This window comes from Paramisgurnus dabryanus, chromosome 24 (genome assembly GCF_030506205.2).
Source record: "Paramisgurnus dabryanus chromosome 24, PD_genome_1.1, whole genome shotgun sequence".
Lineage (NCBI taxonomy): Eukaryota > Metazoa > Chordata > Actinopteri > Cypriniformes > Cobitidae > Paramisgurnus > Paramisgurnus dabryanus.
In genome coordinates, this window is record NC_133360.1 from 22,339,790 (window position 1) to 22,365,097 (window position 25,308).

The following is a 25,308-nucleotide window of genomic DNA, read 5'->3' on the forward strand; positions in this document are numbered from 1 at the left end:
AGAACGTCACATTTCGACGTCACATACTGCCTGTTTGTTGTGTCTGTCAGCCGTCAGCTCTCCGTTTCCGCGCGTGACAGCCCGTGCTGTCGCCGCCGAAATGGTGCATGTTTATAACTGTCATCCGTTCGCGTCTCAGCGCGTGGTGTCGGCGGAACAGGAGCCCGGGCTGGTGTGCTGTGGCGGCGGGGCGCTGTTCGTGGTTTGCGCCGGAGGCTGCAGGATCGAGGCGTATGACGTGCGGCGGGACGAATGTCCGCTCATCTGCCGCTTCAGCAGCGCGGGCGTCGTCCGTGCCATCCGCCACAGTGGCGCGGGTCAGTCACTGATCTCTTGTATTGACAACATTGGCATCGCACACTGATCAGAGGTTACTTACTGTAGTATGGTACTTCAGAATAGTGCACGAACTGAAAGCATAATGGGAACATACAGAAGATAAACCATGGTTTCACTTTTGGGAACTGTGTCTTGAAAGCCTTCTTTGCACCAAATCGAAGTTATCCAATTGTCTTTCTTTAAAGATTTTTTTGCTTTGAAAAAGAGATTTGTGTTTGCCAATAAGACTGTCATGTGTTGTATTTTTAGGGGATTATTTAGTGACTATTGAAGAGAAGAACAGAGCCACATACCTCAGGGCTTACACTAACTGGAGATATCAGGCTGTTGAGAAGACTCGTGTCGGTGTGCGTTTGCTGGGTCACTTTCTGTCGGGCTCGTCCCTCCGCGGAGTGCCCAAAGAGCAAATGGAGATTATAGAGATTCCTCTATTTGAGCCACCGCTGTGTATGGCATGCTGTCCTCTCACAGGTAAAACCTACCTGGATTTATGAAGTATAAAGTCAGATTGTTATTTTAAAATCAAGTGAAGAGACCCGGGCACACGTTCACACATCTGGACGATTAAATGTCATTTGGTTGTATCGACTGACTCTTTCAGGCTCAGTGTATACATTCAGCATATAAAGTTTTCAATTTCAAAATTACATTTAAGTTTTCATGACTTCTGCAGGGGATCTTCTGGTGGGCTGTGCCAAAAGTTTGGTGGTCTTCAGTCTGAAGCGTCAGACGTTGAGTGAGCAGCTCTCTATACTTGACTTTGAGAGGGTTCAGATCCTTCACATTCAGGGCTGGAGTCCATCACAGGTGGCCTTCTGTGCTGGATATGTGGCTTTACAGAGCGAGCTGGAGGTGCTGGTGATCAAGATCACCCAACAACAGAACACTCCAGCCACAGGCGATCATGCGCTGCTACCGGATGATATCATGACTGACACCAGTCTGGATGAGGACGCAGGTATTACTAGTATTCTTAATACAAACAGATTTACTGCAGCTAACATGATTTTCCTTTCAAATGGGTCAGCCAATGACACCAATCTAGGTTGAAGTCAGGGGAACGACTCGGGATGATGATATTCAAGTGTTACTCTATATGATAAAAGCATTATAGTGCTTTTATTGATGCAACAACTGATCTATAATAATTAGTTATGAAAATAATTTTCAACGATGTTATTTTCAATAATTAGTGCGAACTCGTCATCATAGGTAGGATTGTGCCCAAGTGTCGGCAATAATTAATCGCGATTAATCGCATACAAAGTAAAAGTGAGTTTTTGCATAATATTTGTATTTGTTTTGTCTGTAATTATTATGTATATTTAAACAGAAACACATACATGTATACGTTTCAGAAATGTTTTATTTATATATAATTTTATTTATTTATATATATAATATGGAATATATATAAAAAATAATTTAATACACATGCAAATGTTTCTTAAATAGATACATGAGTGTGTGTGTGTTTATATATACATAATAATTACACAAAGCACACCCTCATAAATTATCCAAAAACTCACTTTAATGTAGTATGTGATTAATCGCGATTAATCGTTGCCCAGCACTGGCCCGTAGTCTAATAATAACATTACTTGCCTATCACTCCATTATTGTTTAGCATTTTTATAGAAATTAAATCAGTTTAGTTCAGAACAGGGAGACGATGATTGACAGGGAAAACAAGATATTTTTTATCTTTTTTGGACTTTGTTATTAACAAACTAAGCATTTGTGTTAAAGTTTCTTATTTATTTCTGTTACAACGTTGGAATATTGTGTCATTCATCTTATTTGTTTTATTAATAATGTATAATGTTAATGATTATATTTGTTCAAAGAAAGGGAAAGATGTAAAGGTCTAATGCTAAAGATCAAAATAAGTGTGCAAATAATTTATATAAAAAAAAAATTTAATTAATTATTATGTATATATCAATAAATACACCCACATTCATGTATGTATTTAAGAAACATTTACATGTGTATATATATTTATTTATATTTTTATGTATTCTAAATTCTATATAAATAAAAACACGATATTTAAATAAAACATTTCTTAAATGTATGTATATATACATAATATTTACACACATCAAAAACTCATATATTATGGAAAAAAATACTTTTATTTTGTATGAGATTAATCTATGATCAGCCCTAATATATATAAATCATTATAAATTACACTTAATACACACAAATACACATCAATTTAAGACTTTATTTTGTTATAATAAGCAAAAAATCAAACTGGAAAAACTGATTAGCATTTTATACAATAAATATTAATTGTCTAATAAATCAAAATATCTGTAAAAATGATCGGTAGTTGCTGCACTCATCAATTTAAAATGCCAAACTTGTATGATGATATGATTTCAATAACATGACAGAATCACAGCTAGTATCAGGACAAATGTGATGTTAAATGTACAGTACAACTATTTGGAGCAGGATTTAAAAGGATTTCACTGCCGACTGAACACAAATGAAGAAGCAAGTGTCCATTTGCTAGTTGAGTCCAAAAACCTTAATAACTCCTTATTTTAAAATCTGCCAATGTATTAGATATACATTTATCTCAATGTTCAAAAGTGTCCCAGTTTGAGTAAATTCAGGTAATATCCTTGTGTAACTGCACTGTTGTATCACTCATTTTTCCTCATGTTTGTTCATGTTTAAGAGATGAAGAAAGATGGATTCAGCCCCCTCTATGAGCAGGATGACTTCTTCATGTTCCCCAAACATCAGGAGATGTTGGGCAGTGAAGCTCAGGACTGTGGCATATCTTTTCTTCTGGAGTGGACTGGTACAGAGACGGAGAGACCAGGAGACTTAAGTGTGGATTATGTTTTATACAGGTATAATAACCTCTTTCTACATGCAGTATGTTACGTATGTGTGTCAAGTGTTATCTTATCCTAATGTGCTCTTTCTAGGAGGTTTGCACCTGATTTCTTTCAAGGCTGCAGCATAGAGGAGACTCACTTACATTCTCTACAGCTCCATCCTATGTTTAATTGTAAGTATACTGTAAATCTGAATAGATAAGCTCTTATCTGTATAATAAGAGTTAAAAAGATGAGTCTGTGAATGTGAAAAGATTTACATGAGAATGGTGTAACATTAAACTTTAAAAAAAAAAACAAACACAATAAAACATGCAGTCCCCAAAACAGTTCTTTAAAGGGACACTCCACTTTTTTTGAAAAAATGCAAATTTTCCAGCTCCCCTAGAGTAAAACATTTGAGTTTTACCATTTTGGAATCCATTCAGCTGATCTCCCGGTTTGGCGGTACCGCTTTTAGCATAGCTTAGCATAATCCATTGAATCTGATTAGACCATTAGCATCACGCTAAAAAATTTGTATAGTTCCTAGCCATATCTTCCTAGTAAATCACAACTTTTAATTTTCCGTCTGTCTTAGTACACGATGTAACTACAGAAGAGTTAAGTTTTCAATAGGAAAAATATAGAATCTCTTTTTAGTCATTTTTGAGCGCGATGCTAATGGTCTAATCAGATTCAATGGATTATGCTAAGCTATGCTAAAAGTGTTACCGCCAGACCCGGAGATCAGCTGAATGGATTCCAAAACGGTAAAAATCAAATGTTTAACTTTAGGGGAGCTGGAAAAGGTTTCAAAAAAAGTAGAGTGTCCCTTTAAGGGTTCAAGCATGTTAAAATGTAAAAGTACATACGTTTTGTCTTTCTGTGATTCTTAAAGCTTTATTTCTTGCTGTCTTAACAGCTGCAGAAGAAGACTCCATCATTTCCAAACAGTGTGAACCAAGCTGTATGTTTGTTTTCTTCTCCTTACCAAACACTGGGTACGTGTACAGTTTGAAGGACTCTGTGGAGCTTGTGTCCACTTACCAGTACCCTGAAAAATCCCATCAGGCTGTGTTGAGCGACCAGTTCCTCTATGTCATCACCAGGTGAGACCAGCATACTCATATTTAGTGACACTTTAATTTCAATGCTGTTGATAAGAAATGGTAACTGTAAGCATTAGGTATTGCATTATGTATGAAAAACAATGAAAAACTAAATTGCTCATTGTTATTCAGTGTTAGCTAAGTTTGTTTATTTAAATATGCTTAGTAATAATGTTGTATGCGAAGGATTACTTCATTCATTATATATGATCATGTTTTGTGTACTGTAGGAATGCTCTGCAGTGTTTTACCGTCAGGTGTAGTGCGGTTGCAGCACGGGTGCACGACCCCTACATTGACACCACTATGAAGGTAATGTTAATCATTATTGTATTGCCTGTTTTTGACATTGCTTTCAATTGTAACCAGGGTTTGATACATGATGGTGCCATAAAATTAAGATTTAAAAGAAGTTTGACTGTATACACCCTTGTATGGTGTTGATCCAGGCCTGCCCACCCGTCACGATGGAGGTGTGTGCTTTGCGGATCCAGCTGTTCATCGGCCTGAAGACTCTCTGTCATGATGAGAATCACATTGTTCTGCTCACAGCTGCCGATGTGGACAACAGAGAGGACACCGAAAGATCTGCACGCAAAAACACGTAGGTCTCTCAGTGGACATGCATGCATTCTGTTACCATGTTTTCACTGCGGTCTGTATTGGTGGGTAGTATCATGGTGTGGTACCGTGTAAATATATGTTCGGTAAACCAGCCATGTAATTCTTATTGTAGTGAATCGAGAGAACACAAAACCCTGACAGGCATTTTAGTAGCTGTAGGTCTAGAGCCGTCCTCAACACCAGCTCTGGAAAACCTTCTGTCCAGGGCCTTTCTGTAAGTTAGACAATAGCATGAAACCCTTAAATCCCTCCTAACCCAACACTGTGTGACTGCTACCTATGTTACTGTATATAATTCATCTAACATCACAATACTGTCATGTTCTCTTACTGATGGCCAGGCCCAAACGGAATCCGCAGCAGATTTCTGCCGATTTAAAGGGACACTCCACTTTTTTGAAAATATTTCCTTTTTTTAGCTCCCATAGAGTTAAATATTTGATTTTTACCGTTTTGGAATCCATTCAGCTGATTTCCGGGTCTGGCGGTACCACTTTTAGCATAGCTTAGCACAATCCATTGAATCTGATTAGACCATTAGCATCGCGCCCAAAAATGACCAAAGAGTTTCAATATTTTTCCTAATTTAAACTTAACTCTTCTGTGAGTAACATTGCAGCAGCCGAAAATAGTCCCCTTAGTAAGTTTCAATATTTTGGGGCAGTGCGTAATATCATTGCGCCTCCTGCAGTCATGTTACGGCAGCAAAGTCCTTGAGTTTTACGCCAGAATGAGAGTATAGTTCCTAGCCATATCTGAATAGAAAATCACAACTTTTAATTTTCCGTCTGTCTTCTTAGTACACGATGTAATTACAGAAGAGTCAAGTTTTAAATAGGAAAAATATAGAAACTCTTTGGTTATTTTTTAAGCGTGATGCTAATGGTCTAATCAGATTCAATGGATTGTGCTAAGCTATGCTAAAAGTGGTAGCGCCAGACCTGGAGATCAGCTGAATGGATTCCAAAACGGTAAAAATCAAATGTGCATTGAGCATTTTTCATAAAAAAGTGAAGTGTTAACTTTAATGCCCATTATTGACGTGCATACGTACCCCGTGCTGGGTGTGTGTGAGCAGTAGCCGGCAATGACAACAAGCACACATATCCTGTGCGTGTTTTGTGAGTCATTGACAAGCAGTACATAAAACCTATCATTTTTAGTGATAGAGAGCCCCAAACCATTTGATATTTGAGATGAAATAAAACTTACCGATCTTACAGATCTCAGTCCGCACTCAACCCATAATCATTTCAAATCCGTTACAAGAGGAATGCACTTGTTATGTTTAAAGGTATTGCGGAGGATTTTCTTTTTTCGGGTGGATCATCAAGACTATTGGTCCTCCTAGTTGTCAATCAGGAGTGTTGCGCAATTGCATTTTTTAAAAAAGTGTAGAAGGCGGTTCCTTTCTAAAATTCGAGAAAATCCTCCGCTACACCTTTAATATAAAGTTTACATTGCGTTGTAAAAATGCTGAAATTATCTTGATACGTGCTAAATGCATACACTATAAACAATAATATGTGTTATTTTATATAAAAAATATAATTCTTTCTTGACATGCAAATTATCTGGTTCATGTAGGATTTTGTGTACTGATTTTCATTGTAAGTCTTTTAAAAGTAATTATTTTAGATGCAATTTTGTAATATTTACAGCTTAAATTATCTAATATCTTCTTAAAACATTTAAATGGACACTTTTTGAAAATATGCTTATTTTCCAGCTCCCTTAGATTTAAACATTTGGGTTTTCCCGGGTCTGACGGTACCACTTTTAGCATAGCTTAGCATAATTCATTGAATCTGATTATACCATTAGCATCACGCTCAAAAATAACCAAAGAGTTTTAAAATTTTTCCTATTTAAAACTTGACTCTTTTGTAGTTACATTGTGTACTAAGAACGACGGAAAAAGTAAAAGTTGTGATTTTCTAGGCAGAAATGGCTAGGAACTATACCCTCATTCTGGCGTAATAATCAATGAATTTGCTGATGTAACATGGCTGCAGCAAGCACAATGGTATTACGCAGTCCCCGAAAATAGTCCCCAGCTATTGAAAGTTATCAAGGGGACTAAGTTTTAAATAGGAAAAATATCAAAACTTGTTGGTTATTATTTTAGAGCGCGATGCTAATGGTCTAATCAGATTCAATAGATTATGCTAAGCTATGCTAAAAGTGGTACTACCAGACTCGGAGATCAGCTGAATGTATTCCAAAATGGTAAATCTCAATTGTTTAAATCTAGGGGAGCTGGAAAATGAGCATATTTTCAAAAAAAAGTGGAGTGTCCCTTTAAATCATTCGCAGACCAAAGCGATCTCATTGAGGCTGTACTAAACTAATAACCCTGTCACTCAGGCCCATACAGAACCTGTACAGTATGTGAGATTTCTAAATGAACTGTCCGTCATTCACAGTTCCACCCCCTATATGTGTCTGCAACCCCATTGACTTACTTTTGAGTATTGTAAGAACAATTTTTACTAAATAGTTTAAGCAAACTGATGAATATTTTGCTTAAACTATAACTTCTGCTGTAAGTTATAATTCATAAAAATATAATGCTCTGTTATGTTGTGACACACAGGATGAAGGTAGGTAGGTGTAGAGATCTTAGCTGTGTTAATTTGGTGAATATTGATAAATTATTATCTGTTTCATAATCCCCAGTAATCCTCTGTTCCCAGCTGTTATGTGTTTTTTTTATTCTTGTGAAGAGGTTGACCTTAGTTACTAACTGCTGAATGCTGGGTATGTCAGCTAACTCAACTAAAACTATGACTGTTCTTCATCATCACATCCTCTTAAATTTCTTTAGATCCAGAAAGACCTCTGTGTGTAAATCCACAGAGTCGACTGACAGTGGTCACGGCTGGAATCTGTATGTCATCACATCTGTGTCCACGCTGCAGCTCTACAGTGAAATAGTACTGTATTTTCACCTCATACATAACATTTATCAAAACACAATAATACTAGTACACTGCAAACAATTATTTACAAGAATTTTTTTTTTGTATTTTTGTTTTCAGTAAAAATATCAAAAAAATTCTTAAATTAAGATGCTTGATGATCAAAACGACCCAAGAAAATAAGTCTAGTTTAAGACCAAAAATATCAAATTTAAGTGATTTTGTGCATAAAACAAGCAAAAAAATTCGGCAGTGATATTACCACTAAACAGCCAATGATATTGATGACACTATCGGTGCAGAAATTACACACCAGAGTTTTTAAGATGGTCTATTATCAAACAATTGCATCAGAAGAAAACAAAGTAAAAGTTTTTGTTACAAAACTTAATTCCATGGCACATTAAGTATGTTTAATGTAAGGGATGCGATTGTTTGTTTTAGGTGGAATACAGTAAGCGTTACGAACAGTCGAGTCCTCTGTCTCAGAGTTGTATTCATCTGTTAAGTGAAGCTCATTTACTCCTGCGTTCAGCACTGATCACACAACAGGACTATGAGTCTGGGGAGAGAGCTCAACTCCAGCAGGCCTTTCAGCAGAGCTGTGCTCACTTGGGAGACTGTTTCAGCAGGCAGGTGACATTTCATAAGACAGGGCTATTCAATTAGTTTGTCATGGGGGCCAGTTCATGAAAAGCATCTCAAATGAGGGGCCGGAGATATATCAGTGATGATGACTACATTTTCCTACATTTACACAGTAAATAAACAGTGTTTTTATGCAGGAAATACATCAAATAAAGTTAAAATAGCCACAGAGTCCGGTCTCTTAACTCACCACTGTCAGTCATCGTGTCTTAAGACGCGAGCGCAAGCAGGGGAGGCTCGCGTTGTGGACCAAAGCGTGAATATAAACACGTGACACAGCTGCTCGCACCAGTCACGTCACTTGTGCTCGGCAGCTCATGCTGTATGAAACAGATGCACGTGCATCAACTCGTAACTGTAGGGCCCGTTGTCTAACTAACTAAATTTTTCTAGAGATGTCTTTTTTCGGACTACATAAAGGGCCGGATCAAATTACCTTGGGGGCCGGGTTTGGCCCGCGGGCAGCCAATTGAATAGCCCTGTCATAAGACATCATTATGAAAATTGTTCATCTATAAAATACTATTCTCTTTGATTATTATGCCATCCCAGATGTACATGAATTCAGCTGAACACAAACTTAAAGCTTAACTATCCCTGCAATGAGAAAAAGGCCAAAAAATGTGTTTGATCTAAAATCAACCTGTTCAAAAAGTCAATTTAGAGAAATGTTTCTAAACACATTATAAATGTTTGAAATGTATTGCAGAAACACATTACAAAGACTGTGAACTATGTAGTATTGAAATGTGAAGTTAAGGGCCATTCATACTTCATCCGTATCCAACCACGGCACTGCTATGTCGTGCAGAGATCAACTAATTTGGATTTTAAAGGATTAGTCAATTTTCTTAAAAAAAATCCAGATAATTTACTCACCACCATGTCATTCAAAATGTTGATGTCTTTTTTGTTCAGTCAAGAAGAAATTATGTTTTTTGAGGAAAACATTCCATGATTTTTCTCATTTTAATGGACTTTAATGGACCCCAACACTTAACAGTTTTATTGCAGTTTAAAATTGCAGTTTCAAAGGACTCTAAACGATCACAAACGAGCAATAAGGGTCTTATCTAGCGAAACGATTGTCATTTTTGGCAAGAAAAAAAATTAACTTTTAAACCACAACTTCTCGTCTTCCTCTGGTCCTTTGATGCGCCAGTGTGACCTCACGTAATTGCGTAATGACGTGGAAAGGTCACGTATAACATATATATAACGCACATTTGCAGACAATTTTAAACAATAAACTGACACAAAGACATTTATTATTATCATTCGACATACAACAACGTCGGAACGGTCCTCTTTCTCCACACTTGTTAACACTGGGGCGTAGTTTCGCATACATCATCCGTGACCTCTTGACGTGATGACGTATTACGTTAGTGCTGTTAAGTGTTGGGGTCCATTAAAATCCATTAAAATTAGAAAAATCCTGGAATGTTTTCCTCAAAAAACATAATTTCTTCTTGATTGAACAAAGAAAGACATCAACATTTTGAATGACATGGTGGTGAGTAAATTATCTGGATTGAAGAAAATGGACTACACTGCAAAAAAATATTTTCAAGAAAAAAAAAATCTTAGTATTTTTGTCTTGTTTTCAGTAAAAATATCGAAACATTCTTAAATTAAGATGCTTTTTCTGGATGACAAAACGACCCAAGAAAATAAGTCTAGTTTTTAGATCAAAAATATCAAATTTAAGTGATTTTGTGCATTAAACAAGCAAAAAAATCTGCCATTTGGGTAAGCAAATTTTTCTTGAATTTTTCTTGAATTTATTGTTTAAGAAAAATGTTCAAGACTTTTTTGCTTACCGCATTGGAAGATTTTTTTGCTTGTTTTATGCACAAAATCATTTAAATTTGATATTTTTGGTCTAAAAACTACACTTATTTTTTCTTAGGCCATTTTGCTCATCAAGAAAATACATCTTGATTTGAGAATTTGTAGATATTTCTACTGCAAACAAGACAAAAATACTATGTAAGAAAGAAATTTTTTGCAGTGTCGAAGTGTTTGGTGGCTTCTAAATTCATCCCTGTTTGGATCCTAAGGAATGGGGCTAGGCTAAATGCTAACACATTCGCGACGCGCTGTACAAAGATTAAGTGCACGCATTGAAAAAAGATAGGTATGTATTTATTTATCTAAGTTGAGGTAAGAACATAGTTAAATATTGAAAAAATTGTGGTGTTTTCCTTTAAGAACAATACATGACACATCACTCAATAGAAAAAACTTAACATAATGATACTGCTTTACTTTGGCACTTTAGGAAAACCCTGCTTAAAATATAAATTTAGTACTTTACACACACACACACACACCTGTGGTTTTGTTTAAATTTTGGATCTATTAATTGAGCCATTTTAATGACTTATTACTTAATTATTATGGATTGTGTGCGTTTTGGATCTTTAACATTCTGGACCCATTATATAAACATACAGAAAAGATATATTTGTTAAAATCTTGGTTTGTGTTCAGCAGAAGAAAGAAAGAATCTAATATGACATTAAGATAAGTAAATGAATTGCATTACTATAATGTTATGCGTGTATGTGATATGTAGGTTAGAAAAGGACTGTCATTTGGCTCTACCATACTACAAGATGTCCGGCCTGTCTGTTACTGAAGTCATTCAGAGGAATGCGGCCAAGAACAGTTTCTCGTCTGAATACGGCAATGGATTTCTCTTCTATCTCAAACATTCACTCTATGAAGAAACTGTCGAAGAACTCAGTGAGGTATTTTTGTGTATCAGACGCACATTACACGGTCTTACAGAGACAAACATACAGCACAGGTTTTCTCATTTTCACTGTCACGTCTTTGTCTGTGATACAGGATATGGCTAATAAAGTACTGGAGATCTTTAGTGCGGCCGAACCTGCTCAGCTCCCTCATGTAGTCAGCAGCCCATCCATGGTGAGAGTAGACCCTGACGGTGCCATGATCCATCTGAAACAGCTGGAGGTGTCGGGCACCTCCTCCATTACCCTGTCCCTCTGCATGGCTTCTCTGGCACTCCGTAAGGGGGATCTGCACAGTTACAGGTTACAGATGGACCGCCATGCCGAGGTGATTTATAGTACAGTATTCAAACTGAATGTTTAGTGCTGTACTGGTTTTTGTGAATGACAGAAATGTGTCTGAAATGTGTAGATGCTGCAGGTGTACGGCTTCATAGAGGAGCCCAGACTGCTGCTGCATGGTAGAGGTAAAGCCATGATGCCCACCGTACTGGCACGGCACCTGCGTGGGGCACATGAAGGCCTGCTGGTGGCCGCGGTCGTTGCACTGCATGAGAACAGTAAGATCAAACTGGAGGAGGCTGATCTCTTTCTCCAGGTACATTTTTAAGCTACGCCACCAGGGGCCATTTACGTTTATGTATCGTATACGTTTACTTTATAGTGTTAATGCAATGCCGTGTATGAACTGATTCATTCAACTAGTCGTTGAGTGATGTCTGCATGTCTCTCCATAACTTTCATATCAGACCTCATAGAAGTTATTGTGATTCCAGGGTTCCCACGGGTCCTTGAATGTTTTGAACATATACATACATAGATACAGGTCGTTGAAAGTGCTTGAATCTGAAAAAAAATCCATATTATTCCCTGTGGTAGTGTAGGATATCATAAAATGTCTAGCATTTTAAGCACACGTGCTAAACTGTTCCCTTTGAATGCTTATATCTTCTGTATTCAAATGTTGATTCATACCAAAATGCATTTTTGCATAGTTGTGCAGTGGGGAACCTTCAGGGCCTTCTACGCCTTCAGAGAAGGCCTAAAAAAAGTAATAAAAATATTTTTTATTATAATAATACAAATAAATAATATTCAATAAAAATATGTTTTTACATTTTTAAATTTCTATTTAATTCAATTTAATACAATACATGTAATATATTTTCTCTCATCTATGTTCTAACGTTAAGTTTACTGTCAGGTTCATGTCATGAAAACATCTAATCCAATCAGAATCGTCTGTCTCTATTAAGGCCCGGTTATCTGGCTCATTCATTGGTTAGGACTTCATGAATCCCAGGGAAGGCCAAGCTATGTGTTTTGGTGTGGAGAGTGACGGGCAAATCGACCAATCACGTTTTGATTTCAAGTGGGCGGGCAAAAAACAATACATTGTAAGCCTTCATGAAGTCCTAATCATGCAACAAACTGGATGCGAGCTGCCGTAAAACACCAAAGACGAAGATCATAGACCGTTAATATTAATACAGTCTAATGGCCCGAATCTCTGCGGTGAGAGTGGTTGAGGTAAATGGCGGAAAACGTGATTGACGTTGTAGCTATTTTGATAGGGCTGAGGTAAAAACGAAATTACTTACGTTAAGCGCGTGAAGAGCACAGCTGGGAGAAGCGCGTGCAGAGGAGCCTGTGCATATGACGCGATCACGAGAAAAATAATGGGTTTAATTATACTTTTACTTCCTGACAGTTTCACTTGTTACGTGAGGATAGTAATGACTGACAGACAACACCGAATTACATACAATATAATTTCCTAACTAAATCTGAGAGAATGCGAAAACATTCAAATATTTTTTACCTCGCTATACCCGATGGGCAGGGCGGAGACACATTTTGGTAGCCCGACAAGAATTCGTAATAGCCTCGGGGCTCGGGCTAGAGATTTTGCGAGCCCTGGATATCTTATGACAACAGTTATAAGCCACAAGGAGGTGCACTGAGAACGCAGGGTGCTATATTTCCCCTTATGAAAAAGATTAACAAGGTATCCTACAGCTAAATATATATTTCCAAAAAATAAAAAACAAATTAAAGAACATAATTTAAGATGGTTAAATGCAAATTTACAGAGCCCCTGTCATTACAGAGCAGCAGAATCTGTATTTGTGTTTATCAGTTAGATTAAATTAATTTTAAACTTTAAAACTGCATTTAAAGGCAGACAATGCCCATTCTGTAATTCAACTTTGCGTGATCAGAATTTTTACACATTCACTGTATGATTTAACGAAATACGAATAGCCTAGTATTATGGATGGAGAGGCATTTGCACTTCATTGCATATTTTGAAGGCCCAGCTGAAGTACCCACGGTTCGCCACTGTAGTTGTGCATGAAAACGTCTCGGGTTACGTATGTAACTGTTGTTCCATGAGTAGGGAACGAGACGCTGCGTCTCCCTTGCCATACTTCCTGCGTGCCTGTAGCGCCGTCTTTGGCAATATTTCAGATAGCGATATACTTCCTGGCTCCCACGTCACCCTGTCTTTGTCGTTAAGCATTGGTTGAATTTGATATATACATTTAGACGCACTTACCCCTGGAGGTGTCCCCAAAGTGTCACCGCAGTGACGCAGCGCGAGTTCCCTCGAAAGGGAACTGTAACAATGTATCTTAAAAGGTAACACGATGTAACCTTGCTCTCACTTGAAATGTGTCCCCACATTTAGTCCTTGAATTTGAGGGTATTGGACCTGGAAACTCCTGGAAAGGTCCTTGAATTTGAAGTTAACTGAGGTGTGGGAACCCTGCAATTCGTTGAATCTATGTGTTAGTGTTGCTAACTTTGTTGTGTGGATCTCTGTTTGTCAGGAGTTGTGTAAAGATGCTGTTGAGGTTCAGAGCTGTCCTCAGTTACTACAGGATTTCTGGGAAGCTCTGTTAGTAGCATCTTCTCAGGAGTCCATCATCCAAGAGCTGCTGTTTCGCCTTGTGTCCGTCTACATCGACAGGATCACACGCAAAGATCACTCGGGTGCCAGACCCCTTAAAACAGCTGAGGACTTGGTGAGCAATATCAGTCAAATCAAATATTAACTCTTTCCTTGACGAGATATCTCGTCAATTAAGAGAAAACGCTTCCCCGCCAATGACGAGATTTTCCGTCTTTCCGCAATACCGCTATTATCCACCAGGTGGCGCCCTTCCGCCACTTTTTAAAAACCGGAAGTATTGCCCTATGGCAAGCTGCTGCATGTCCGTGTCTGTTTTAAAGATCGCTCTGAATCAGATCTCTATGAAAAATCCGTCATAAAAAATGGAATTATCTCTGCTTTTTGCTCAAAATATGGTGTTTTTGCAAAAACCTACCCATATTCAAAAGCTGATTGCAAAAGAACCACTAAAGGTAGGATGAAACGGTTTTTTTTGTTTGAAAGCAGAGGGTCTGTTCTTTCATTTGGTATATTGTATGTTTATATATTTAAAGAAAAACATTTTCTGGAAGGCATTAAACTTTGGTGAAAATCATGAAAAACGCTGGCGCTGGCTGGCAACTTTTTTTTAAAAATGCTGGCGGTGAAAGAGTTAAAAGTAGTACAGTAAGGTTGTTTTCACATATGTTGGGGCGCACCGTGGTGCGGCCTCGGGGCGCACCAAAATACATTGTATAATTTTTCAGTTAGTGCGGATATATATATTTTTTACTTTACTCGAAATGCCGCTCCGTACACCATGTGACAACGGTCAGCGCTGTCATTGGTCTCTGACAGCTCTTACCGTCTCATGACCACCCCCACGTTTCCACGACAACCAGCCTGACAGGGAGAGCGCAGCTATCAAGATGTGGAGATAAACAATGCACGTCTTTGCGAAGTTTCTTTGCTTTAACGCGAAATTGCGTAGCTGTTCTATTAAAGCCTTTCTCACGGAGCCGTTTGCTAAAAAGCCCGTAATGTCACTATTTGTGTGTGGAGGACAGCTATGCATTTATAAAATCATCAGCTCAAACGTAAAAGAGACAGCGAATCTCTATGCAACGGACCAGGATTGGCTTGTTTGTTGTTAACCCAAAATATAACACCCGGCTCACGTCACAACGAAAGCCCAGTGGCTCAAACATGTGGAGAACTTCCTGTATTTGGTTCGGCCCGAGGTCCAGCAGTGTTCACACCACAGGTGGGTCGCCCCAGAGTTCGGCAACAGCCGCTCCGAGACCACCTGTTTAGAGCGATCTCGGAGCGGCCGTTTAGTGCGCACCCGAGTGCGGCTGTTGTGTTCACACTGACCCAAACGCACCGTACTCGGAGCGACACGTCATTTGGGTCGACCTAAACAGTGTATATGTGAAAACACCCTAAGATTATACATCTGTGAATTGAATGTGTAAATAAATTACTAGAGTTGTTTTTAAAGACTATTAAATTATTAAATGTAAAATCTTTCTTTATGTGCAGATCAACTCCTGCTCTCATTATGGGATGCTGTATCCATGGGTGAGCATACTGACACCCATCCCATTCAACATTACCCATGACCAGCAGGACCTACACAAACTTCAGGTGTGTACTAATATAATGGTGTTATCTTGTCAGATAACACCATTAAATAGTGTAAATGAATGTCATGTTACTCTAGAGTCTAGACAGTACTGCCAATAGAGCTGAGGGCATGTACACAAAGAGTTTGTTATAGACAGTATTGATCTTTTGAACTCATATTGCACTTTAACATCCTGTTTTTAAAGGGATAGTTCACCCAAAAATGAAAATAATGTCATTAATGACTCACTCTCATGTCGTTCCAAACTCGTAAGACCTTCGTTCGCGTCTGTTGTGAAGCACATGCGCGAGACTAAAGTCACGTGACTGCAGTGACGCGGCTGACGTGTTATATGGTGCGCCCCAGCTGATTTTTTTGTGTGCCCAGGCTTTATTTACAGTCTGAGGGAGACGCACACTGTAAGTTTCAACTTTGCAAACATGTCTGAGGATAACACATTATCGTCACTGCAGTCACGTGACTTTAGTCTCGCACATGCGCTTCACAACAAACGCGGAAGAGAAGACAATGTCGAATAAAGTCGTAATTTTTGTTATTTTTGGACCAAAATGTATTTTCGAAGCTTCAACACATTCTAACTGACCCACTGATGTATCATGGACTACTTTGATGATGTTTTTATTACATTTCTGGACATGGACAGTATACCGTACATAGATTTTTAATGAAGGGTCAACAAGCTCTCGCACTTGTTAAATATAAAACATCTAAAACTGTGTTCAGAAGATGAACGGAGGTCTTACGAGTTTGGAACGACATGAGGGTGGGTCATTAATGACATTTTTTTTCATTTTTGGGTGAACTATCCCTTTAAGTCATGTTATGTAATGCAGTACATCTTGAATCATGCAGCGGGTAGTATGGAATAGTTTAGTTAGATATGTAATGAAGGTTATTAATTCTCTTGTAGTCTCTGCTGTGTGGCCCAACGCTGGAGGTGTCATCCATCTGTCCTTTGTTAGAGCAGCTGTCTGATCATGATAACACTGGTCTCAGTGTGCATGTGCTCTGTGACACTAAACTGGGCCAACATGAGCGCTCCCTTGACAAACTACTGGACCGCTGTCCACGAGCCATCATCCCCTATGCCAACCATGAGCTACAGAATGAAAAGCTGGTAACAAACTTGACGGCTTTAATACATATACACCCTAAAAACACAACCCACATCTTATGACCATACTGTAGGCGAGGGTCAGACCATACAGGGGTCATTTTTGCTATTTTTATAGCATTGCATTTTGCTCCTGGGAATTTAAGTAATTTTCAGTGCGAGTAAAATCTTTTTAGGCCCATTTGACCTTTAAAAGAAAACCTGTGTAATAATTATGCACACATGAATGTGATGTGTGTGTTTTACTATCAGTCATTTTTAACAATAATATATCACTATAAATGATTACTGTATATACAAAATTAATGGTATTTAATAAGATTGATGTGGTTTAGAATTGGTATTGTATGCAAGTGTATATGATCAGTTGTTTTGGTAATGGCCTTTTATAACAACATGATCCAGTTGATATTTTTTGTCTCTTGTCTCTTTAGTGTCTGTGGTGGCAGAAACTTTTCCCCGAGCTCTGTAGGAGAATGAAGAAAACAGGACACGATAGCACAATCCTCTTTGCACTTAAAGGTTCATTATTAATATTTACTCTGCAAAAAATGATTTTCAAGAAAAAAATTCTTATTATTTTTGTCTTGTTTTCAGTAAAAATATCTAAAAATTCTTTAATTAAGATGCTTTTTCTTGATGAGCAAAACGACCCAAGAAAATAAGTCTAGTTTTTAGACCAAAAATATCAAATTTAAGTGATTTTTGTGCATAAAACAAGCAAAAAAATCTGCCAGTGGGGTAAGCAAAAATATCTTGAACATTTTTCTTAAACACTAAATTCAAGAAAAAAATCAAGAAAAATTAGCTTACCCCATTGGCAGATTTTTTTGCTTATTTTATGCACAAAATCACTTAAATTTGATATTTTTGGTCTAAAAACTAGACTTATTTTCTTGGATCATTTTGCTCATCAAGAAAAAGCATCTTAATTTAAGAATGTTAAGATATTTTTACTGAAAACAAGACAAAAATACTAACGCAACACACATTGCAAAAAATTACTTTCTTACTTCTTGTTTTCAGTGAAAATATCTAACAATCGTGAATTAAGATGTATTTTCTTGATGAGCAAAATGACCTAGACAAATAAGTCTAGTTTTTAAACCAAAAATATACATTTTAAGTGAATTTGTGCTCAAAACAAGCAAAAAACTGCCAATGGAATGAGAACATTTTTCTCCAATTAAGTGTTTATGAAAAAATGTAACTTATTTCAAGACATTTTTTCTTATTCCATCGGCAGATTTTTTTGCTTGTTGTAAGCACTAATTTACGTAAAGATTGTATTTTTGGGCTAAAAACTAGACTTATTTTCCTAGGTGATTTTGCTCATCGACAAAATACATCTTAATTTAAGAATTTTTAGATATTTTTACTACAAAACAAGACAAAAATACTAAGTAAGAAGGTCATTTTTTGCACTGCAAAAAAATCATTTTCAAGAAAACATTTTCTAATTGAAAATGAATTTTTCTTGAATTTAGTGTTTAAGAAAAATTTTCAAGATTTTTTTGCTTACCCCATTGGCAGATTTTTTTGCTTGTTTTATGCAATTTGATATTTTGGGTCGAAAAACTACACTGCAACAAATGAAAAAAATTCTTAGTATTTTTTCTTGTTTTCAGTAAAAATATCTAAAAATTCTTAAATCAAGATGGTTTTTCTTGATGAGCAACACGACCCAAGAAAATTAACTCTTTCACCGCCAGCGTTTTTAAAAAAAGTTGCCAGCCAGCGCCAGCGTTTTTCATGATTTTCACCAAAGTTTAATGCCTTCCAGAAAATGTTCTTCTTTAAATATATAAACATACAATATACCAAATGAAAGAACAGACCCTCTGCTTTCAAACAAAAAAAAACGTTTCATCCTACCTTCAGTGGTTCTTTTGCAATCAGCTTTTGAATATGGGTAGGTTTCTGCAAAAACACCATATTTTGAGCAAAAAGCAGAGATAATTCCATTTTTATGACGGACTTTTCATAGAGATCCCATCCAGAGCGATCTTTAAAACAGACACGGACATGCAGCAGCTTGCCATAGGGCAATACTTCCGGGTTTAAAAAGTTGCGGAAGGGTGGATAATAGCGGTATTGCGGAAAGACAGAAAATCTCGTCATTGGCGGGGGAAGCGTTTTCTCTTAATTGACGAGATATCTCGTCAATGCTGGGGAAAGCGTTAATGTAGTTTTTAAAACAAAAAAAATTAAATTTAAGTGATTTTGTGCATAAAACAAGTAAAAAAAACCTGCCAATAGGGTAAGCAAAAAAATCTTGAACATTTTTCTAAAACACTAAATTCAAGAAAAAAAAATCACTTAAATTTGATATTTTTGGTCTAAAAACTAGACTTATTTTCTTGGGTTGTTTTGCTGATCAAGAAAAAGCATCTTCATTTAAGAATATTTTGATATTTTTACTCAAAACAAGACAAAATACTAAGAATTTATTTTCTAGAAAATGAAGTGATTTATTTAGTGTTCACCGCAAAAAATGATTTAAGAAAAAAAATCTTAGTATTTTTGTCTTGTTTTCAGTAAAAACATCTAAAAATCCTTAAATTAAGATGCTTTTTTCTTGATGAGCAAAACGATCCAAGAAAATAAGTGTAGTTTTTAGACCAAAAATATCAAATTTAAGTGATTTTGTGCATAAAACAAGCAAAAAAAATCTGCAAATGGGGTAAGCAAAATATTCTTAAAATTTTCTTGAATTTAGTGTTTAAGAAAAATGTTCAAGATTTTTTTGCTTACCCCATTGGCAGATTTTTTTTGTTTGTTTTATGCACAAAATCAGACTTATTTTTTGGATCATTTTGCTCATCAAGAAAAAACATCTTAATATAAGGATTTTTATGTGTTTTTACTGAAAACAAGACAAAAATACTAAGAATTTTTTTATTAAATATAATTTTTTGCAGTGTTAATAATGAGAACCTCTTGTATTTCTCAGAAACGTTGGTCGTATTGGGTGCGGAGCTGAACCCATTGGAGTTCCTCGACTTGTTACCGGACGAAGGAACGGCTCATTTTTTCCTGCCGCATTTGTTTGAGTGCAGCCAGAGAAATCTTCTGATGTGAGGATTTAATTTCCATCAGTTTATTTCAGACAATCAATCAACACTAAACTTTTTTACACACCTGCTGCATTTATAGTTAACGCTGATGCTTTAAATGTTTATCATCACATAAGCTGGAATGTTACGCAACAATCATAAAGACCAGAATGTATTAAGAAGTTTTCCTTTATTAAATGTGAATTTATGCAATTACATGCAAAATATAGCAATGCTTGACAATACGATAAATATTTGTAGGTCAATTACAGGAGACTGAAGTTTAAATGTTTTAATGTGTTATTGTCTTCTGTCATAGTGTGCAAAAGTTCATGACTGTTAATCATCTCAATTTCAGAATAAATGCTTTTTTTAACGTGTCGACTGCTTTATATTATTAAATTATAATTAAATGTGCACTGCGCAGTTTTTGTAAACATTTCTATTTGTACTATGTACATCTTAATAAATTGTAGTGTTACAGTAACACAATGCAAATACTCAATTCACTCCCTTAGTTTACGGTTACTTTCGGGTATGGTTTTGATTTAACTCCTTTAGCTTAAGACATTAAGTCTTATTTTTCACCCAGACACAATGTTCATATATTAAACTGAATACTGTACTTCCTGTTACAGGTGAGGGAACTTAACCACTACCAAACAAACCCAGGAAACCCTTTTTCCCTAAAAAACAAACAAACATTAATGTAGACATTCACACATAGTTTTGTTTATAAATAGATAATGTACATAATAATGCTTGCTCTTATAAAAGCAAACTTACCCTCTTTTTCGAGCACAGTGTACGTGGTCTCCATTCCGGCTTCTATGTGATCGGTCACATGGCAGTGCAGTAACCATTTGCCAGGATACAGTGGACGCATGATGACCGTCTGAAATGTCCCAGGAAACAAATCGTAGACATCTGCTCGATGAGTTCCAGCGATCTGCGATTCAAACAGACACGAGACGATGATGTTTTAAATACAGACGACACCATTGAATGGATTTTTTAAAATGGTGAATGATGAATAAGATCATTTACCTTATAGTCAAAGCTGTGTCCATGGAAGTGAACCGTGTGTATGTCTATTTCATTTCCCATTCCCATCAGATACCAGTATACTTTATCTCCTACCCGCATATTCAGGCCTTTAAGATTACCATACACTAAACCATTGATACCTGTGATGGATGGAAATAACCATTACTTAACTGTTTGCCCTCCAGTCTGCATGCATTCATGTGTCGGCCATTGATGCTTTTGTACTCACCATGCATTTTGTTGCTTTCAATGAACGACTTGTCTTCTTTCAAGTCTTTGGGAGGACTTTTAACGTGAGCTTTGATGTTGTCGTCCAGCATCCAAGATTCATTTTCATCAAAAACCATAAAAAGTAAAGCAATCTCTTCAATCTCTTTCTTTAGTCCCAGTGATCGTGCTAGGCTTTTCTTGCAGATGACCAGCGGCCCGATCAAACCGGTGTACATGTCCTACAAAAAGTGACAATATATCTTCCGTTTTACATTGATAAACACCAGACAAGACTCTTAATAAAGCTTTTCTAATATACACTAAAAAAGTTTGCTGTAGTTATGCAGCAGTTTACTTACTGTAGATTTAAATTTATGTTATTTACCGGCATCAGTTTGTTCAAAGTAAGTTAAAAGGACACTCCACTTTAAAAAAAAAAATATGCTCATTTTCCAGATCTCCTAGATTTAAACATTTGATTTTTACCGTTTTGGAATCCATTCAGATGATCTCCGGGTCTGGCGGTACCACTTTAAGCATAGCTTAGCATAATCCATTGAATCTGATTAGACCGTAAGCATCGTGCTAAAAAATAACCAAAGAGTTTTGATATTTTTCCTATTTAAAACTTGACTCTTCTGTAGTAACATCGTGTACTAAGACCGACGGACAATTAAAAGTTGAGATTTTCTAGGCGATATGGCTAGGTACTAAACTCTGATATTACAATGATATTACACAGCGCCTGAAAGTAGTCCCCTTGGTAACTTTCAATAGCTGGGGACTATTTTTGGGAACTGCGTAATATAATTGCGTAATATCAAAGAGTTTCAATATTTTTCCTATTTAACTTGACTCTTCTGTAGTTACATTGTGTACTAAGACCGACGGAAAATTAAAAGTTTACGCACTTGGTTACTTTCAATAGCAGGGGACTATTTTCAGGCACTGCGTAATATCATTACGGCTCCTGCAGCCATGTTACGGCAGCAAAGTCCTTGATTATTACGCCAGAATGAGAGTATAGTTCCTAGCCATATCTGCCTAGAAAATCACATTTTTTTATTTTCTGTCAGTCTTAGTACACAATGTAACTAACATAAGAGTCAAGTTTTAAATTGGAAAAATATCGAAAATCTTTGGTTATTTTTTAGCGTGATGCTAATGGTCTAATCAGATTGAATAGATTATGCTAAGCTATGCTAAAAGTGGTACCGCCAGACCTGGAGATCAGCTGAATGGATTCCAAAACGGTAAAAATCAAATGTTTAAATCTAGGGGAGCTGGAAAATGAGTATCCCTATAAATGAAAATGAAACATAAACAAGTCTTAATTTTCATAATAAAAATTAAAATAACAGCGTCATGCAAAGCATTCTGGGATATCTTCATTAACCTTCATTGTTTTTTTCCTTCAGCCTCTCGACCAATCAAAAACGTATAATCGGTTAGCTTTAAATTAGAGCCGTCATGACGTTTCTAGCAAAGAACAAAGAGTTTAGGACAACTGTATGACCGTACATGTCAACTTAAGGATAATTGAATGATTCTTCGAAGAATAACCTGATCGTATTTTTCCGTTAAATGACAATGATAATTGTTGTGTAAAATAAATGAAATAAATTAAGCCTGTTTTCGTTAAAGATTTTGTCCAAAAAAAGTAGTTGTTTATAGTAGTAATTTAAACACATTTTCTGCTTAAATTCTTATGACTTTAAATAAATTCATTGTTATTTTTTACATTACATTATTTATTTTCATTTGTTTATTTAGAAAATAATAAAAATACACATTCTTTTTTTACACTTTAACGTTAACATGACGTAAATTTATTGTTTTGTATTACTTTATTTATTTATTTGTTTATTTCGAAAATAATAAAAATACATATGGTTTACAGAATGTACAGATTGTAGCTCATGAAAAGCATTAAAGTTACCTTAATAACATCTACAGTGGAGTAATACGCTCCAACACTGCACTCCTCCTGCTCTTCTGTCGGTCCAGCACTTTTTGGGATATACCAGGTATATGACTTAGTTTCACCTTGGGAGACCAACACATTAGAGAAATTATTAATGAAGTAAATGATTTGAAAATATTTATAGTATCACAATATTTACATAATGAGTCTCATAAGACAACAATGTCTGGACCGGTTCTTTAGGTCTTATTTTTGAGTTTTGAAACGAAAGCACATCAGTATAAGAGATTTATATTGTACTGTATATATCATCACATACCTGGAAGGGTAAGCTCGACAGAAGGACTGTCAGTTTTAACTCCATGAGCGTGTATGGAGTACGGTCTCTTTGCCATGTTTTTAAACACAACCTTTACTTTCTCCCCCACATTACCGTGGATCATGGGTCCTGAGGTGAGCAACATTACAATGCATTATATCCTAAAATTGTATATTTTCACTGAATTTAAACATGTATCAAGCTTTGTTTTGTAAATATTTACCCATAATTCCCAGGTGTTCCATATCAGCGGGTCTCTCTTTTGGTTTTGTAAAGCTGTCATCTGTGTACTCTCTGTAAAGGACCTTCTTGTATTTTGAACCAATGAATTTCCCATCTTTTTTCAGGAACTCATTGCCTGGACTGAAACGATTAATAAATAAATACCATATATATGATTTATTAAAGATGTTGCAATTTACTGAATGCATACATCGCTGGTTCTTTGAAAGAAGGGAAAAAGATGCTGACACTACTGTATCAACTCCACCCATGAGTGATGTGGATCTCATGAATAAAGAATCTATACATTATTATACAGAGTCAAGTTTAATGGAGGAAATATGGTTATTTTTGAGCACGATGCTAAATGGTCTAATCAGATTCAATGGATTATGCTAAGCTATGCTAAAAGTGGTATCGCCAAACCCGGAGTTTAGCTGAATGGATTCCACAACCTTTACTAAGTTTATGTTGTTTATTAAAAAGACCAGTCTGAACATTGATCATAATATATCCTGATATTTATTCACGTTAACTTTTTACCTGTCCTTCAGATTATGATGCATGTTTTCTTCCCAGATACGGCTGGGTGAATAATCCCACTCCATCTCGACGGCAGCTATGTAATATTTACTCTGATGTAGCATCACCTCAGACTGACGGTTCCAGAAGTGACACTTCTCTACTGTATAGTTAGCTCTCATTCCTCCGTGATAATGATCTGTAGTTTTGCACCCCACCTCAAACTGACCTGTAGACATCATCAGAACAGCACATTCATTGACTTAACTATACTGTCATGAGGTTACATAAAGATACAGAATTATTACAATTATTGATAACTAAAGTAGAATACTATGGAGCCCCTAAGGGGACATGGAGCAAAAATTAAATAAAGTTTAGTTTTCCATGCGCACGCGAAACTATCCCGTTTAGTTTCGCGTGCGCACTTAAAAGCAAAAGTTTCACGTGAGCACGCGATAGTTTCACGTGAGCACGCGATAGTTTCACTGCAAAAAATGATTTTCAAGAAAACATTTTCTTAGTATTTTTGTCTTATTTTAAGTAAAAATCTGCCAATGGGGTAAGCAAAAAATCTTGAAAATTTTTCTTAAACACTAATTTTCAAGAAAAATTTCCTTACCCCATTGGCAGATTTTTTTGCTTGTTTGATGCACAAAATTATTTAAATTTGATATTTTTAGTCTAAAAGGTAGACTTATTTTCCTGGGTTGTTTTGCTCATTAACAAAAAGCATCTTAATTTAAGAATTTTTAGATATTTTTACTTAAAACAAGACAAAAATACTAAGAAAATGTTTTCTTGAAAATAATTTTTTGCAGTGTTGATGAGCAAAACGACCCAAGAAAATAAATCTAGTTTTTAGACCAAAAATATCAAATTTAAGTGATTTTGTGCATAAAAAAAGCAAAAAAAATCTGCCAATGGGGTAAACAAAGTTTTCTTGAATTTAGTGTTTAAGAAAAATGTTCAAGATTTTTTTGCTTACCCTTTTGGCAGATTGTTTTGCTTGTTTTATGCACAAAATCACTTAAATTTGATATTTTTGGTCTAAAAACTAGACTTATTTTCTTGGGTCGTTTTGCTCATCAAGAGAAAGCATCTCAATTTAAGAATTTTTTG

General features: G+C 36.2%; 2 protein-coding genes across 3 annotated transcripts in view; one reads left to right on the forward strand and one right to left on the reverse strand.

The window, feature by feature from the left end:
- On the forward strand, positions 1–20,322 carry hps3 (HPS3 biogenesis of lysosomal organelles complex 2 subunit 1). 2 transcript variants are annotated; one of them, XM_065259477.2, is made up of 19 exons: positions 1–317; positions 589–810; positions 1,013–1,297; positions 3,038–3,215; positions 3,294–3,376; positions 4,108–4,294; positions 4,525–4,606; positions 4,744–4,898; positions 5,031–5,132; positions 7,746–7,854; positions 8,284–8,471; positions 11,069–11,243; positions 11,344–11,577; positions 11,662–11,847; positions 14,084–14,278; positions 15,667–15,771; positions 16,683–16,889; positions 17,321–17,408; positions 19,840–20,322. In XM_065259477.2, exons 1-19 carry the CDS (start codon positions 101–103, stop codon positions 19,965–19,967), a joined length of 3,126 nt encoding a protein of 1,041 aa, XP_065115549.1. In that variant the 5' UTR covers positions 1–100; the 3' UTR covers positions 19,968–20,322. The 2 variants fall into 2 exon arrangements, with proteins under 2 accessions (XP_065115549.1, XP_065115551.1); XM_065259479.2 differs by lacking the exon at positions 5,031–5,132.
- The window catches only part of cp (ceruloplasmin), a 16,031-nt gene continuing 10,836 nt past the window's right edge, over positions 20,114–25,308 (reverse strand). Inside the window, exons 13-20 of the mRNA XM_065259476.2 lie at positions 24,208–24,415; positions 23,666–23,805; positions 23,443–23,571; positions 23,139–23,245; positions 21,219–21,438; positions 20,990–21,129; positions 20,729–20,891; positions 20,114–20,628 (exon numbers count right to left, since the gene is read on the reverse strand). Coding sequence (XP_065115548.1) covers positions 20,591–20,628; positions 20,729–20,891; positions 20,990–21,129; positions 21,219–21,438; positions 23,139–23,245; positions 23,443–23,571; positions 23,666–23,805; positions 24,208–24,415 — 1,145 coding nt within the window. The 3' untranslated portion in view covers positions 20,114–20,590. The remainder of the gene's footprint in view (positions 20,629–20,728; positions 20,892–20,989; positions 21,130–21,218; positions 21,439–23,138; positions 23,246–23,442; positions 23,572–23,665; positions 23,806–24,207; positions 24,416–25,308) is intronic.